This window comes from Haemaphysalis longicornis, unplaced genomic scaffold, assembly GCF_048455015.1.
Source record: "Haemaphysalis longicornis isolate Haplotype H1 unplaced genomic scaffold, Haemaphysalis longicornis Haplotype H1 scaffold_9, whole genome shotgun sequence".
Taxonomy (NCBI): Eukaryota; Metazoa; Arthropoda; class Arachnida; order Ixodida; family Ixodidae; genus Haemaphysalis; species Haemaphysalis longicornis.
Genome location: NW_027526460.1, coordinates 48,995,563 through 49,012,372, shown reverse-complemented (window position 1 = coordinate 49,012,372; position 16,810 = coordinate 48,995,563). Strand labels below are relative to the sequence as shown.

Genomic DNA, 16,810 nt, shown 5'->3' with positions numbered 1-16,810 from the left:
TTCGGTGCAGGGTACCACTCTTGCCTATGTGGCTCCGTCTGGCGGTTCGCGAACTGTGCACCGGCTGTAGTTTCCGTTGGAATCAACAGGAATGGCCAGAGCCTTCCACTCGGCGGGGCTCATATTGGAGAAAGGTTCCGGCCGCCGGCACCAGTGGTCCATGACATGCGTGGCCAGGTGGAAGTTCTTTATCTGAATGAAATATACACCTCCACATAACATTGCAATCAGCAGTACCCTTATCTGGAAAGGACCTTCTACAAATGGGCAAATCTCACTTTGATCGACGTGGGGTTCTTCAGGATTGCCAGGATTGGTTTTCAAGGAAGTTGTTGCATTTCCCTGCGGATCTTTCTGTTGTTGTTGTTGTTGTGCCTTTAGGTATGGCACATACACAATCAGGGGATCGGCCAATCAAAAGAGGATGGTTAAAATGAATGGAATTCTTATCTAATCACGAGACGTTTAGGAAATATAATTTAGACCGGTTGGAAAAATTTTTGAGAAAAAAGGAGAAAAAAAATCCTGAAAAATCAAAGCGAGGCTGACCAATCGCAATCATAAAGAGATTCGTTTTGAATTTTCAATGTAGCGCAGGAGGGCAGAGCATACATCCCGACGGCAGAACTCCGTTTCGGATGCCCCGAACGATAGAATAGCCGGCACTGTTAGGGATATCCCCAAACTGTAAAGCGGCACCTCCAGGGACTGACGTCTCAGTCGGGAAAAACGTCGGCATGTCAAAAGGTAGTGTTCGACAGACTCGTCTTCGTTGCAATAGCTGCACAGAGCTGTTGGCGCCAGACGAGACCTGTGCAAATACCTATTTAACTTGGGTACTCGACAACGTAAGGCTGTAATAACCACCTCTAAGTTGCGTGAAGGGCACCATTCAGGTTTCCATGAGAATTTAAGATGATTAAAATCTCTTAATGATAATAAAACCGATTTTTGCTGTTCTCGGAGTTTCAGCATCCTACGGTACCTAGCTGCTGTTATTAAAGGTGTCGGCTCTACGACGTCTACTACAGGCCCAGAAAGTGCTATCCTTGCTAGAGAGTCGGCAGTCTCGTTGAATGTGATCCCTGCATGACCAGGAACCCAAAGAAGGTGAATTTCAGTGAAGTGAGGTGGCAGGAGTGACCGAAACGTCCGCAGAAGGGGAGTGTCTTTAGGGGAAGAAAGGGCTAGGCATACAGAAAAAGAATCGGAAATTATCATTGGAGATGGAATTGATACATCCAGCTTTCGTAGCGCCAGGTCAATTGCCAGGAATTCCGCAAAGAATATGGGGATAAAATCACGCAGACGAACCGAAAAGGTCCAGTTAAGGGAAAGGGAAAATATTCCGATACAGGATTTTTCTTCTCGTTGAGAGGCATCTGTACATATTATAGCACCTGGCTGCATAGAGGCCAAATAATCTTCGAGAAGACGATTGAGCAGCCGGGCTGGTAAAAGTTTCTGCCTGGACATCACCATCTTCTTCTACCTTCTGAGCTAGGCCGGTGACCTCTGGGGGTGGTTAAGTTGTTCTTATCCTTTTCATTACCACGTCATCTTATTGTGATGATAATTATTCTCCTCTTGTTCACCTGATGGCGGTACTGATTTATTGAATTTGTTGGGATAAGTGCCAAGGACTGCTCCCTTGGGACACCATTAAGACAGACAAACTCCAGCCGGGGTGAAGATAAGATGAAAAACATTTATTCCGCAATGGCAAATAACCACCTCTGTCTGGAGAGCGTTAGTTCTTGGATGCATCAAAACCTAGACATGAGCGACCTCTGCTTCTTGCTTTTTTTGGGAATGAACGAAAGTTGCATTACGTGCACTTCACGGTGTCCTAGTGGTCACTGGCTAAAACGCTGTGGGGCTGACTCCAAGGCGGGGGGTTTGGTCCCGGCGGCCGTGGGCGTTTTATTTTTTAATAGGAGAGTAATTATGACAATGTTCGTGTGTCGAGATTCCGGTGTGGTTAAGGGATCTCCGGGCTAATCATATAGGGGCCGGGAGCTAGACGGGTAGCGCCCCCATTCGGCGCTGCTCCCGCTAGTGGAATGAGCTGACGCAGCCTTCCGTTGGTTCTGTCGTGTTTTCTTCGGTGCTTTGAATGTTTGAGTGGTGTTGTGAGCGGATAACTGCAGTGAAACGAAGTCCAGACAGATGTTTTGGGCTCTTAGATGCACTAACGGCTACGTAAACTCGGAGGACGCTTTTAAGGTTGGGAATGGGCTACAATGACTTAAGCGCCTTTTGCAGCGCTCTACGCCTGCCTCCACCTGGTCTGAGTACGAATAAAACTAGTATGAGTATTTTCTACCACTTGAAATTTTGTTTCACTGGTGTCACTGGCTTCGGCTTCAACGCCAGCTTTAACCATGGTGCACCTCGATACGTGGGCTTTAAAGAGAAAGGCACTTTTGTACGAGTCCAGTGGAAACGTCGAAGCAGTTTACACTTTCTTTCTGTAGCCGTGAGCTTTGTGCCTTCGATTTGCATGAGTGACAGCATGGGAGCCTGAGAGCCGAAGCGGAACTCCCGCTTTTTAGTGGTTATTTAATCAATAGCGAAAGTAAGTCAATCGGTGAACGGCCCAAGCTACAAATCTTTCTTTCTCCTCATTTTACCACCTGTGTAGAGTAAAGGCTGGCACCGAAGTTAAAAATGTGAGGGCGAAGCCCCTGATCGGCTGCCAGCGTCTCCTGTCGTCGTCGTCGTCGTCGTTAATATCATGCAGTCATAGTACTGAAACACCGGGACACTCTATTTCCAACGCCTCGCTCTAGAACGTAACGCGTTCTAAAGGAACACACAGGGACACTCGTTTTCCAACGCCTCGCGCTAGAACGCTTCGTGCTTTAAGCAAAGCTGTATACCTCTACCCCCCAATGGTTCCATCTTCGAGGCAAAAACGCCAAGGCGCAAAGAACACACGCATACACTGCATGCGTCGCCACTTCCCAGGTTTCACGTTAGTGGAGATGGCCCTTGATTTTTTAAATGCATAAGCATTCTTTACAGAGTACCTAAAAATCATCTTGTGCCTTGTAAAGAAACCAAAAACGCGCGACTAGTTGCCTCAAATAGATGCTAAACAGCTCGAGTCGTCCAGCACAGACGCATTTTCAATACGGTGGAAGCGCGTTTGATTTGGAGAGGGGTGCATGGACGTGCGAAATTAAGGAGAAAAATCATCCAGCCTTCCGCCGTACGACGACGATGGTTGAATGCGAAGCTTTCTTTCTGTGAAAGGGAATGGGGAAGTGTCAAAGTCAAAGCCGCTGCGATCAAAAGACCAAATTGCGTGCGGGTCAAATTCAAAGCTTAACTATTCAAAGTCGAAACAGTATGCGGGGAACGACGACGACGAAGAAGGAGCGGTCCGTTTGTGTTCTTACCCATTTTTATGGCCGAATTTTTAGCAATAGCTCTAGCTCTATGCAAAGTACCGCAGCATGTTTCAAAAATCATCATATTATCTGATTCGATGGCAGTTGTATCGGCGTTAACTTCCTCTTCGGACTCTCCATTGTACCGCACACTATTATTTTTTGTTCCCAGGCACGTGAAGGAGGTACGCTTGTCTTGGGTCCCTGGCCATACGGACATCAGGGGCAACGAGCAAGCGGACCATTTAGCTAATCTCGCCGTCACAGCTCCGATTCAATTCGGAATTCCTAATCTGGCTCTATTTGCATCTGCGAGACTAAGACGATATTTGCATTTAGACGCCACCCGTTCCGATTCACTCTTATCATTTGAAGAGTTCCAACATTTAAAGTACGGGTGGAATGTTCATTTTTGTGGCTCTCGGCAATGCGAGGTGACCTTCACCGAGCTGCGCTGCAGGGTACCGAGGCTTAATTTCTATCTGTTCAGATCAGAACTTTCACCTACAGAACTATGTGTGCGGTGCCAGGTCCCCGAAACAATCGACAATTTTTTCCTCGACTGTCGCCGTTTCTCAACAGCTAGACAACTGTTTTTGAAGGAGCCGATTGAGAGGTTGGGGTTGACTTTATCGATAACACTTATATTATCTATTGGCGCATCAAAGTTGGGGTTTGCAAGAAGGGATATATATAATTGCATTCAAAATTTTCTTTCTGCCTCAGGTCGTTTGAATTGCTAAGCGGTGCTGATTAATGGGTAATTCGGGTTTCATTAACAACTAAGTTTCCTTTTACAGCCTCTTTCCGGAAATAAGTATATTGAAGTCCCCACGTTTTTAACCGATTTAGCCCTGGCCAATCCCCCCTTGTGGGTACGTTCCAAAAAATTTGAGGACATCATCATCATCATCATCTTCCCCTGCTCGTTGTCTTCGCCTGAACTCGTGTTTTTCGGCTGGGTTTTCGCCTCCAGTGACCTGTAACGACGCTGTAACATCTCTGGCCCCTCCACGGTCCGACGGCAAGCAAAAGGATGACCCTTCGGGGTTTTCCTCTGCATCGGATCCCGCCCACCGGCCGCTAGGCCTAACCACTCTGTCTCAGTCACTGGCGGGTGCGACGCCGCGCACCTATGTCACGCATGTCTGAAAAGCTCTGCGTAGCGCTATCCACTCAACCTGGGACGACGCTCGCTGCATCTGACATCGCTTCAAACCCGCCACTGGATGACCCGCTGCCAATGGAGGTAACGCTACCGTCCCCGCTACCCCCGGCTGACCCCTCTACTTTATCAAAGCGGCCATCAGACAAAGGTGCATGCGGCCCAGGTTACGACTGAGGTTTCACCCTCGCCGGCGGCCAAACGGGTGTGTTCATCTGTCGCAAACACATCCCTGCAAGGGACCGATGGACGGAATACAACACCGACAGCTACTTCATCCCGTACAGCCACCGCCACTTCCCAGGGCCCTAAAACCAATGGGCAGAGTCCCTCGGTGTACAAAGTTGCCATCAAACCTCGAGAGGGATTCAACATTCTCTCTCTTCCGACAAAGACACTGAAGCAGACGCTCGACGGATGCTTAGGAACAGCCGGATTTGCTGGCTACGCAAACCACAACCGAACCAACACAGTATCTGTCTGGGTGTCGTCTCTTGAGGCTGTCCAGCGACTGTGCGCACTGGATCATATTCTTCTGTCGGCAGAAAAACAGCTACCTATACAAGCGTACCTGCTGTCCGGTACTGACATCCGACGCTATGTTTCGGGAGTAGACCCCGGAGAGAATCCCGAAGACCTGCGGGCCAGTATCCGATGCTCCACGCACCAGGTTCTTCTTGTCCGCTACATGGGAGCTGGCCGCACGTGTCTCGTAACCCTTCGAGGCCCGTTAGAGCCACCGGATCGTCTTTTCTACAACGGCTGCGTTCTTCGCCCACGTCCATACAAGGCCGGAGTGGTGCATTCTTATCAATGCTTCCGTCAGGGACACATGAGCAAGTCGTGCCCATTCCCTGTCACAGAACCACCAGTGACAACGGCCTCGGAACCACCGGCTTCTACGGCATCAGAGGCACTGGCTACGTCATCGTCCGTCTCACCGCAAGTTAAGTTTCGATGTAGTCTGTGCCGGACGGATGAACATGACATCACGGACGAAAAGTGCCCTACTAAGTGTAAAGCTACTCGCGCTAAGCGACGCGCGTTCCGACGCCAGTCCAAGCCCAACGATATTCCTCTGTCCAACCGTTTCGGCTGTTTGGTGGAGGAAAGCGAAGAAGTAGCAGAAGAAGACGCTCTGGAGCCTTTGGATTTCTACCAGCCATCGAACCGGGATGTGCTCCGTGGGTCCCGCCGACAGAAGAAACAGCTCAGTCAAACAGTGCAATTGTCTCCGGTTACGGAAGAGCTAGGGGAGATAGACCAGCAGTTGGCTTTGCTGCACCTGAGGTGACTAAGCTCACACAGCGCCGTGCCCGCTTAATTCATCGACGCCCCGTCAGCCTCCACCGAAACAAGACCGGTCGAGTCAGCCCCGTTTCGCCCCATCAAGCATGACCCCACCAAAGCCTGTCCCTTCTGCTTTCACACACCATGAGCTTCTACAGTTTGTGGTGCAGCAGCTGCAGAACTTGGTGTCCGTGTTAGCAGCCCAACTAGGTTAACTCTTTCGCTACCGCGCCTATCAAAATCGATCAATTTGATCGATACTTTTGGGAGCGCCTTTTCATAGCGTTCCAGGCGTTTCTCGAACAATTAAAGCTGTTCGGAGTTAATCAGAAAATGGCCTTTCAAAGTCAGTTTTGTTTTCATTTTGCAACGGAAACGTGATTTTTGACACGCTTTTGAATCACCTGGGTGTGGAAAAGGGGCGTGGTCATCGCGCGTCACGGCTACCAACGAAGAATGCGTGCAACTCGTAATTACTCTGCACCAGCGCTTGTTTTTTGCTATCAGGGCGTGAATGGGGAACTAGCAAACGATTTTCAATCGTCAGGTTCGCGCTCTGACAGTAATAATCCCAGAAATCGGCTGAAAATGTCAAGCAGTGCCTGGTTGCAAAGCTACTTTATGATTTTAGGCAGTTTTATTGCCTTTGTGCACGTTGTTCTAAGTACTGTGGTAGTTCTACTTACCCCAGGACCATTCGCAAACAGTTTACAACAGTTTCGGTTTCGTTTCTGCATCGCGAAATTCATATTTAGCGCTACTACGCAGTTACCCAACCTCAAGGCTACCTACCATGGCGCCAGAAGCATCCGCGACTGATCCTCGAACAAAGCACGGCGCTCCTTATTTCCCCCCACCCTAACCCGATTTCTGCGATAAGAACTTCAGATGCAAGTCGAAAGGTCACACCCAGCCGCCAGATATCTGTTCCGCCGAGGACAGCGCTTCAAACCGGCGTTACACTGCCAGGTGTTCGCCTTCCAGTTTCGTTTCCATGCGAGGGTATATCCGGGTGTCTAATGTTGCTGCTTAGTTGAACTGTCTATCCGGACGGAGTCTCTGATAAGTTTTTGTACTGTTTCATTTGACAAATGTTAGGTGGCGCTGCAATAGAGGAGGCTTGTTGTGCTGATCTTTTTCAGCGTGCAACTGCTACTCGGCCAAAGATCGCAGGGCACGATTCTAGCTCATCGTACCTCAATTTTACGAGCAAGGCTACAATTGCGAGTAAGAAGATGATAATAAAGCTCAGCTTTATGTTTTGAGAGATAACTGACCGTGAACGACAACAAGCATCAGCCACGGCGTTCTGTTTTCAACTTCATGCATGTTTTTTTCCGCATCGCGTGCTTGTCCCAAATATTGTGCTCGCTGTAAATGCAAAGTCAGCCATTGAAAAGACGTTTTACGCTATGTGGGGGCAAATTGGTGCCTCTGATAATGACAAACCGCCAGATTTATTCCAGGAAACCACCGGAAATTGTACATTTTGAATTGGAGGTTGGGCTTCACCGCATGACACGAGCATCGTGCATGCTAACATTTTTTTTTATACCTGACAAACTGTTCCGTGCAAGTCCACATTTTTTCTATGGCGTGTTTTTGAAATGTTTTCCTACAAAATGTATATGCTAATTTTTTTCTACTACTGGTGGTTTGATATACACAACTCCTTTTTTATCATTTTTTTCGGCAACATGACGATAATTTTGGTTTTGATATTTTTTACAATTATGATATATAAAAACCTTTAAAAAACTGGTATTATTGGACATGCCGTTAAATAATCTGCATTTTGTGCTCCTGCAATTAGTGCCTAACCAATTTCTTAGCAGGAAAAAAATGTTTTCTTGGACCCCTAAAATTAGTCAATTTTCCGGCGGTAGCGAAAGAGATTTCACTATGACTGTGCCACAATATATAGTCCAATGAAACTGTCGCGGCCTCACAGCAAAGATTGGAGAGCTTCGGGAACGTGTTCGCCTAGGCAAACTGCGAGCTTGGGCTTTCCTACTACAAGAGACAAACTCTCTACCTCGCCTACCAAATTTTACGGCTTACGCTACGCCATCCATACATGATCGGCGCTGTGGCTCCAATGGATCTCCGCCAGGCAAAGCCGCCATCTACGTGCTCACGGCTTATCCGCAGACTCAGATCCCCCTAGACATGTGGTGTACGGAATGGCAAGAAGTGGTTGCAGTGAAAGTTCAACTGCCCAAGTCAGCAATAATCTTGGTGTCATGTTACGTACGCCCACACAGCGGACGTGCGCCTCGTCTAAGATTGGGCTGGTTAACATCTCTACGGCATTCCCACGCTGCCTGCCCAATACTTGTGGCCGGGGACTTTAATGCCCCTCATTGCGACTGGGGTTATGCTACCACAAGTGCACGCGGACGGGTGCTACTTGACTACTTCAGCGATGCGCACGTCACCCTGCTTAACGATATCTCATGTCCTACGCACCGATGTACTCATCCCCGGATGCCACCCTACTCGCCCGACTTAACCTGGTGGCTTGGAAATGATACGGTCTCCTGGCACCGAGAGGCCGACTGCTGGGGCAGTGATCACCATCCCATCATGCTTGGCATTGTCCCAACCATGACGCGTCGCTTACGACGACGCTGCACTGTAACAAACTGGGATGTGTTCCGGGACAACATCAACACAATGCTCACGGTGCCAAGTCCGGACCCCGTCACTCTCGTTAAGGAAGCCCTGCGAAGCGCCTGTGAGGACACATGGATAGAGGAATCCCGACCGAAGCCTGACCTTCGACTCTTACAGCTATGGGCCCAGCGCAAACAAGCTGAAGTGGCTGCCTCCCGAGATCCCTCGTCTGTGGAGGCCCGAATACGCTTACAACGTCTGACTGCGGCTGCCAGGCGTCATGAGAGGCGTCTGTCAAAGCAGCGATGGCTGAGCTGGTGTGAATCGCTCGGCCCATCGGTGACTACGTCATCCATCTGGCGCACCTTTCGTGCAATGGAAAGTGGAGGCCGCACTCCAGATGCGGCAGCCAGTGCATGTTTGGCATCGGACAAGGATCCTGCTCAATTTGCCGCTGATGTTGCCCGCGCCTTGTTTCCTGCCTTTGACATTCTTCCAGCCAGCAACCCGTGCCCGTTTCCCCTGCCGAGTCACGTCGGTTCCTCTCCTCCTGACGACGCCGTGCGTGGAATTCAATCGCCTTTCACCATAGCCGAGTTCCTTGCTGCGATTGATCACGCCAAACATCGGACCGCTCCAGGGCCAGATGGCCTTACGTACGAGGTGTATAAGAACATCGACGATCCAGCCCTCAGCAAGCTCCTTGACTCCGTTAACGAGGTCTGGCTCTCTGGTGACATACCAGAATCTTGGCTCTTCGCTGATATCGTCCCGATACCGAAGCCTGGTAAGCCACCCGATCAGCTCCCTAATTTGCGTCCAATAGCCTTGACGTGCACCCTGTGCAAACTGTTGGAGCGCATGCTGGCAACCCGGCTTCAATGGTGGATGGACACTTTCCGGTGGTATCACCCGGCGCAGATCGGGTTTAGGCCCCGTCTGGGTACCGAGGATGGGCTTGACCACTTCTCGTCAATGGTGTTACTGGGCGGCCGATCACACAAAGTGCGCACAGTGCTTGCCATGGACATAGAAAAGGCATACGACAACGTTAGCCACGGAGCCATCTTGGAAATTCTCCAAGGCCTTCTTCTCCCGGACAAGGTTTGCTCTTTCCTCCGGAACTTCCTCACCAAAAGATCCTTTTCGGTTCGCATTGGCGGGACGAGTTACGGTCCCTTTACGCCTGTCCGCGGAGTGCCTCAGAAATCGGTAATCTCGCCCTTCCTTTTTAATGTTATGTTACCGCTGGCCTGGCATCTCGGCTCTATGCCTGACATACACTTTCTGATGTAGTGCTTGGATTAGGAATTTATGCGTCTGGGTCAGCGTCTATGTGGATACGTTCAGCTCGCCGAAAAGCGGGACAGATGCTCCACCTCATCCGACGCATCTCACAGAAGTCTGGTGGCTCCTGTTCCAAAATGGCCCGTCTATTGGTGCGGTCTGTACTCCAGCCTCGGCTTGTTTACCAGGCACAATTCCAACACCTGAACCAGGCGGAGTGGGCTCGACTTGAGGCAGTTAACCGAGCCGCAATGCGTGCAATTACCTGCCTCCCAAGGATAACACCGATCCCTGCTCTTCAGGCTGAAGCTCATGTTAACACCTTGGATGAGCTTGTCCATCAGCGTCGGTCCGCCCGCATGCATAAACTCACCTTTGTTGCTGAGGCAGCGGCGTTAGGAAATTACATGGGTCGTTCACTACCCACATCTCCAGCCTGCGTCGTTATCAGGCCACCTTGGCTATACCACCAGGTGACCGACAACAGGCCACTAACGCGACTTCACAATCGATGCAACGGACATACTGATACGCTTTTCGCGGTCGCGCAAGAACTGGCGGCTGAGTCTCAACCCCAGGTGGTGCAGGCATTTGTGGACGCTGGGGCCAAGGACTACGTGGTGACGACAACACTACAATGTCCTTCCCACCCAGAGGCCTGTCAAACGTGCTTCTACGAAACACACCGCACCCTGCCGTCTATGCTGGCTGAGCTTACGGCCATCTGGGACGGCTTGCAAGCACTAACTCCTGCTCTTCATCAAGCCCCTGGAGGTACTACTTTGCAAATTTATACGGACTCCACGGTGGCCATACGTGGTTTACGTCGAGTGAATAACAACTCGACTATCTCGAGGGACATTCATGACATACTGGATACGTACCCCTGCCCTCTGCGGCTCTCGTGGGTCCGGCGAAATACGCTTCCCGCTCACATTGCGGCGGGTGGTGCCTGCCACACTACACTGCCTTTGTTCCACGACCATTGCCTTTACTGACATTAGATACCCCAGGACAGTTTTTACAAAGGAAAGAAGATCTTCGTCGCGCCACATGAGCTCTAATTCCACCGTGTGGAACGGACCGCCCTAGCCGACTCGCTCGCTGGGAGGAGGTCTTGCTGCGAAGACTTCGTGTTGGTGTAGCCCTCTCTCCCGCTGTTATCCGGGAGTGGCCACCACGCTACCATGCCCCGTTCGACCAGAGCTGCCCCTTTTGCACGGCTCCTGCCGAAGATGCCGATACAGAACATTTGCTGTGGACGTGCCCTTCATTGCAAGCGGCCAGAACACGACACCTTCGAGGCACAGGCCTCCACCCTGGCAGACCACCTGACCTCCATCGGTGGATATGGGGACCCCACCACCGCTCCCTCCTTGCGTTTGTTCGCGAAACAGGAGTTAACCTATACTTGTAGCATAGTATTTATGCCAACGGGCATACTGTCGCCAATAAAAAAAAAAGAAACAGTATGCGGTTCGAAGTCCAAGCCCAGACGGCGACCAAGAAAACCCTCAAGAGAAAGCTTTGTGTTAAACCATCCTTGTCGTTAGACGGAGGAGTGCATAATCTAACTGAGGGCAGGTTCTTGGCACACTCCAGTAGTAGTAGTAAAGTCCTTTATTGGGAAGGGACAGCCGGTTGGTCCGAGGGGGGAAATGGGAATAGCAGGGAGGGAGGATTAACACTTCTTGAATCTTGAAGGGCCGTAGAGGATCTAATTGTCCATTGAGGATCTAATTGTCCAGTTTGAGGGACCAAATGGGTTGTAGGCCCCGGCTCACACTACTCGAGCCAGACCGCTCTCAAGGGAAAAAGTGCCTAGCGCGGCAAGAAATTGGGGGTCATGGTATGGGGGACTAGCTGGTGAAGAACCATTTGGGAGTGTATTTTCGATAATATATCGATTGGTCAGAGAATGCAGTGCAGTGCCAGATTAAATGCGATAGAAGCCGCTGAACAGTGCGGACAACGGGGGGTAGTGACTTCCCGAGATGAATCCATTTGTATGTTATGTGAGGAGTGACAGCAGCGTTCGCAAGAGTCTTATTAATGAAAATTCCGCCTGGGCGTGGTAGGGAAGGGACGCCGCGTAGGTAGCCAAGCGGAGTGCTTGATGCTAGGCGGCATCGTCGCGCGTGGTCCAGCTGCAGGCGAAAGGAGGTGGGCGAGACAGCAGCAGCTAGGGATTGGTCATCCAGCGGAGGGGTTAGGAGGAGGAGCCGCAGAGTGCGCGGTCTGGTTGCCATGTCCCTGCATCATGTGTCCCGGTATCCATGCCAGGCGAGTTTTAGTGACATTCTGAGCGAGTATGTTGACCATAGCTTGAATCTAGTGGACAGTAGGATGGACAGGGAAAGCCTTGTTGAGCCTCCATTGTCTTCTGACATCGAAGGTATTGCTACGGCTTTTACGATGGCAGAATTGCTTGCGGCAATAGGCTGTTCTAAGCGGAAAACTGCGCCTGGTCCGGACTCTATTCCTTACGAAACCTTCAAGAATTTGAACAATGATGTGCTCGCTCAGCTCCTCGCTTTTCCATCAACGAGGTATGGCTTAGTGGAGTCGTCCCTGGTAGCTGGAAAGCAGCGCACGTCGTTCCCATACCAAAAGCTGGCAAGCCAGCGATGGTGCTAGAAAACCTGCGGCCAATATCACTTACGGCGACGGTTTGCAAGCTTGCAGAGAAAATGCTAGCCATTAGCTTGTCGTGGTGGCTTGAACAGCATGGGTATTACCACCCCGCGCAAATCGGCTTTCGCCCATCACTTGGCACGGAGGACGGGCTTAGCGTTTTGGCAACATCAACACTGCCGTCAACCCGCAGTCATGCTGTTCGGACCATCCTAGCAATGGACATCCAAAAAGCGTATGACAACATCAATCACGCTGCTATCCTGGACTCAATTGATATGCTCCACCTTCCCATGCGAGTACGGCAGTTCGTCCAGTCATTCCTTCAAGACAGGACATTTGCCATACGCCTTCACGGACGAGCTGTCGGGTCCTTCGTTCCTGTACGTGGTGTGCCCCAAGGATCGGTATTGGCTCCGACCTTGTTTAATATGGCCTTGATACCACTGGCATGGCGCCTTCATGATGTACCGGCTGTTATATTTCTCCTTTACACCGATGACATCACCGTGTGGAGCACTCACCATGACCTGGAAACTCAAGCGAGTTCGTTGCAGTCAGCCCTGGATGTCACCGCAGCCTTTGCCTCTTCGGTGGGCCTTCAGCTATCAACGAGTAAAACAACATACACATCTGTTGCCAACCGCTGGGGCCGCCGAAAGCTTGCTGCTTGTCCCATCCGCCTTCATCTGTCTGGGCAACCACTGCAGGATGGCCCAGCAATCAAAGTCCTGGGATTGCTGATACACCAGTCAGGAACGGCGACAGCTTGGCTTGCTCAGGCTAAACACCAAGCTGCTCGAACGCTGTCACTAGTACGCCGTATTGCTCCCAAAGCTGGTGGAGCCAGCTCACACGTGGCGCGACAAATAGTGAGAGCAGTTTTACAACCGCGCTTGGTGTACTCTGCTCAGTTCCAGCATTTGACGGCAACACAGTGGGACCGACTGGAAGCGATTAACAGAGAGCCTATGAGAGCAATTACTGCGCTTCCACGCATCACCCCTATAGTTGCTCTCCAGGAACAAGCCCAAGTGAACACGTTGGATGAACTTGTTCATCAACGTCGCGAAGCTCGGAAATTGAAGAATGCACTGTGTGATTCGGCGGAAGCATTAATAGCTTACGCAGTCTCTCATACGCTACCAGCCCTACCGCAGCGAGTACTTCCCCCGTGGCAGTTCGTGCAATTGAGTGGCAACAAACCAACTGACCTTCGTCGTCCAGATTCCAACATTTCGGCGTCTGCCCTCAAACAACGCATCGCCGACACGGATAGCCTCCTTCCACCCGGCTCAACCATATTATATACTGACGCCAGTATACAAGAGACTGTGATTGCCACTGCCATTCATTGCACTAGCCATCCATCCCTCAGCAAGACGTCCAGATTTAAGGTCCCGGAACCTCCATCCTCGTTCTGTGCAGAACTTGTAGCCATTAGAGAGTCTCTGATTGCTGCAACCGGAATCACTTTGCAGCCCGGGGCGTGCATAGTAGTTAGCACCGATGCTCTACAAGCAGTCCGCGTACTATACGGTTAGTTAGTTGTAGCCCTGTGCTGGCTCAGAGTATTCACAAACTTGCGGCAGGAATCGCTCACAAGATTCCGATTGAATGGGTTCCGCATGACCTACTCACAAACCACTGCAAGGCAGACGTAGCAGCCCGACTGGCAGCATCCGTTCCATCTCCGACTTCCCCGTTAGAGCCGGATGATGCCACTCTCCTGGTGACGAGAAAAGAACACCTCCGGCGCCGCACACATGCTCTTTATTCCACCGTGTGCTGCCACCCTCCCCCCGGGTCTTAACCGTGCCGAGGAGGTTGCGCTCAAGAGGATTAGGGTTTTTCAGAGAATCGTCTTCAGAGGATTTTTCTCTGAAGACGATGTAGAAGAGACTGGTGCATAGCCCTGTGCTCATACACTACGGCACGATTCCTCAATGTAATACATGTCCAGGCGCATGATGGAAAGGAACGTGCTAACAAGGACTGCAGGAAAGGAAGGCGCAACTTCACCGCGGTGTTGTCTTCCTTGCTTCCGTCCAGTCATTGAGAGTGCATTCCTTTTCATCGTGTGAAATGACCAACTAGCCCCCCAGAAAACTTTGATGTTCACGGACAATCATTCTAAGGTACCGCCAAGTTTTCACATGTGGAGACAGGAAAGATCATGTAAAGGTGAAATAAAAAAAGCGTAAGCGCCATCTGCATCTTGAAGTACTTCGAAGGTAACAACAGATGCTTTCAAAACCCACGTTAAATAACCCTGCCGCCGTGCATGCTCATTCAAGCGTCATGACATACCACGGAAGAGCGCTTGTCACCGAAGGTGCTCCTTGTCTACAACTCTGTTGCCGAACGATTTTATGTTCAGAAAATGGGAGAATGGTGCCGGGTCGCTGTTTAAGTATTTTTAATATCCAGACATCTGTGATCACCAGAAGCCACGAGGAGCGTCGAAGTTAAGACAGGCTGTACTAGAGAGGCAGGTTAAACGCGCACTTAAGTGCCACGGATAGTTTTCGTCGCCATAGGGGCGCAGTTCGAAGGAAGATAGTTTACGGTTACAGAGACTAGCGCCATTAGCACGGCCGTCACGGCAAGCGCAACTTCTTCTCGTTCAATCGTCGTGGGTGTGAACGCGAATTCTTCCACGAAGTCTGAAATCATGAAGAGCTGGACACTGACGCAGACGCTGAAACCACGCACCTCGACTGGGTATAAGCTTTTCGTGACAAAAAACATGACACCTACGTTAAGCATTGTGGACGCACGCTGTATAACGAAAAGCACGGCACGAAGGGTTGTTTCGCCTCCCTTAATGCCAACAGCGAAGAGAAGCGCCGATGATGCGCTGAAGACCATACAGGAGACGGTAGCTGCATTTACGACTCGGCGCAAGCTGCCAAGCAAAGGCAGTAGCGCCACGTATGCAGCGCAAACGCATATGTAGCTGCCTATAACGACGGAGTTGCTGGCAGGAAGGCCCCGGTCCAGAGCATAGTGGCCATGTACCCAGCCAAGGGTCGTCCATATATACACCAACATAATGGACCGCTTGCGGAGCTCGCCACAGAGATGGGATTTATCGGCCTGCAGCGAATGTGGCTCCCTCGCCTTTATGCGCAATTCTTTCCGAACCAGTGCTCTACCGGAGGAAGGGGAAAGGCCGTTCACGGCTGCCACTCTTAGCACCACCAGCTCAGCCTCGTCCTCTTTGTGTGCAGCGACGAGCCATAGCGGGGACTCTTCCAGCACGTAGAAGGATCCGACCAGGGCAAGCGCCAGCACTGCCAACACGAGGTGCGAAGTCAAGGGGTTCAACCGTAGGAGCTTCACGGTGAAGTAGAAAGGGAGTTCCAGTACGGCGCCTAGCGACGGGGCCAGCGTGCAGTAGAGTAAGCGCCGGGGTGGCGTCGTCACCTCGTAGAGCAGCACCAGCAGGATCACTTGGTTGGAAGCCGACGCCAGCGCCACGGAGCGAGTTATGGCGTACTGCAGGAAGTTGGCTACAAAGCTACTCGCCACGAGGGTCATGATGAGACTCGTGAGGGACACAAAGCAGACGGTCTTACGGCCAATGCGGTCGGCCAGAGCGCCGGCTAGGGGAAGCACCACCATCGCAGTTGTGATGTGTAGCGCGACCGATAACGTTTTCAGCCAACGGCGCTCGCACACGAGTTTCCACGCGCTGACCATGTTCTCGCCGTACTCGCTCAGGTCGAATTCCCATTCGGTGCAGGGTACCACTCTTGCCCATGTGCCTCCGTCTGGCTGTTCGCGAACTGTGCACCGGCTGTAGTTTCCGTTGGGATCAACAGGAATGGCCAGAGCCTTCCACTCGGCGGGGCTCATATTGGAGAAAGGTTCCTGCCGCCGGCACCAGTGGTCCATGACATGCGTGGCCTGGTGGAAGTTCTTTATCTGGATGAAATATACACCTCCACAAAACATTGCAATCAGCAGTACCCTTATCTGGAAAGGACCTTCTACAAATGGGCAAATCTCACGTTGATCGACGTGGGGTTCTTCAGGATTGCCAGGATTGGTTTTCAAGGAAGTTGTTGCATTTCCGGGACATCATAATCTTCTTCTTCTACCTTCTGAGCTAGCAGTGACCTCTTAGATGAAATGACCTCTTAGATGAAAATGAAAATGTTTGCTTCGTGAATGAAGTCAAGGGATGAACGATGATGGCACCCATGTATCCATGCGGCGTATGCGGAGTCGTCGTTTACGCGGAGGCCCGTTGCCGCAAGGTGCCAACATAAAGGGCGAATAAAGGGCGCCGCACACATGCTCTTTATTCCACCGTGTGCTGCCACCCTCCCCCCGGGTCTTAACCGTGCCGAGGAGGTTGCGCTCAAGGGGATTAGGGTGGGGGTGGCCTTAACACCAGCCGTGACCCTCCACTGGC

The 16,810-nt window shown here is 51.2% G+C and overlaps 1 protein-coding gene across 1 annotated transcript; it reads right to left on the bottom strand.

Moving 5' to 3' along the window:
• Positions 1-24: 24 nt before the first annotated feature.
• LOC144153173 (beta-alanine transporter-like) lies at positions 25-16,287 on the bottom strand. The gene is made up of 2 exons (XM_077684822.1): positions 15,535-16,287; positions 25-192 (listed from the first exon to the last, which is right to left on the bottom strand). The coding sequence occupies exons 1-2, from the start codon at positions 16,285-16,287 to the stop codon at positions 25-27; spliced, it is 921 nt and encodes a 306-aa protein (XP_077540948.1).
• Positions 16,288-16,810: the final 523 nt, after the last annotated feature.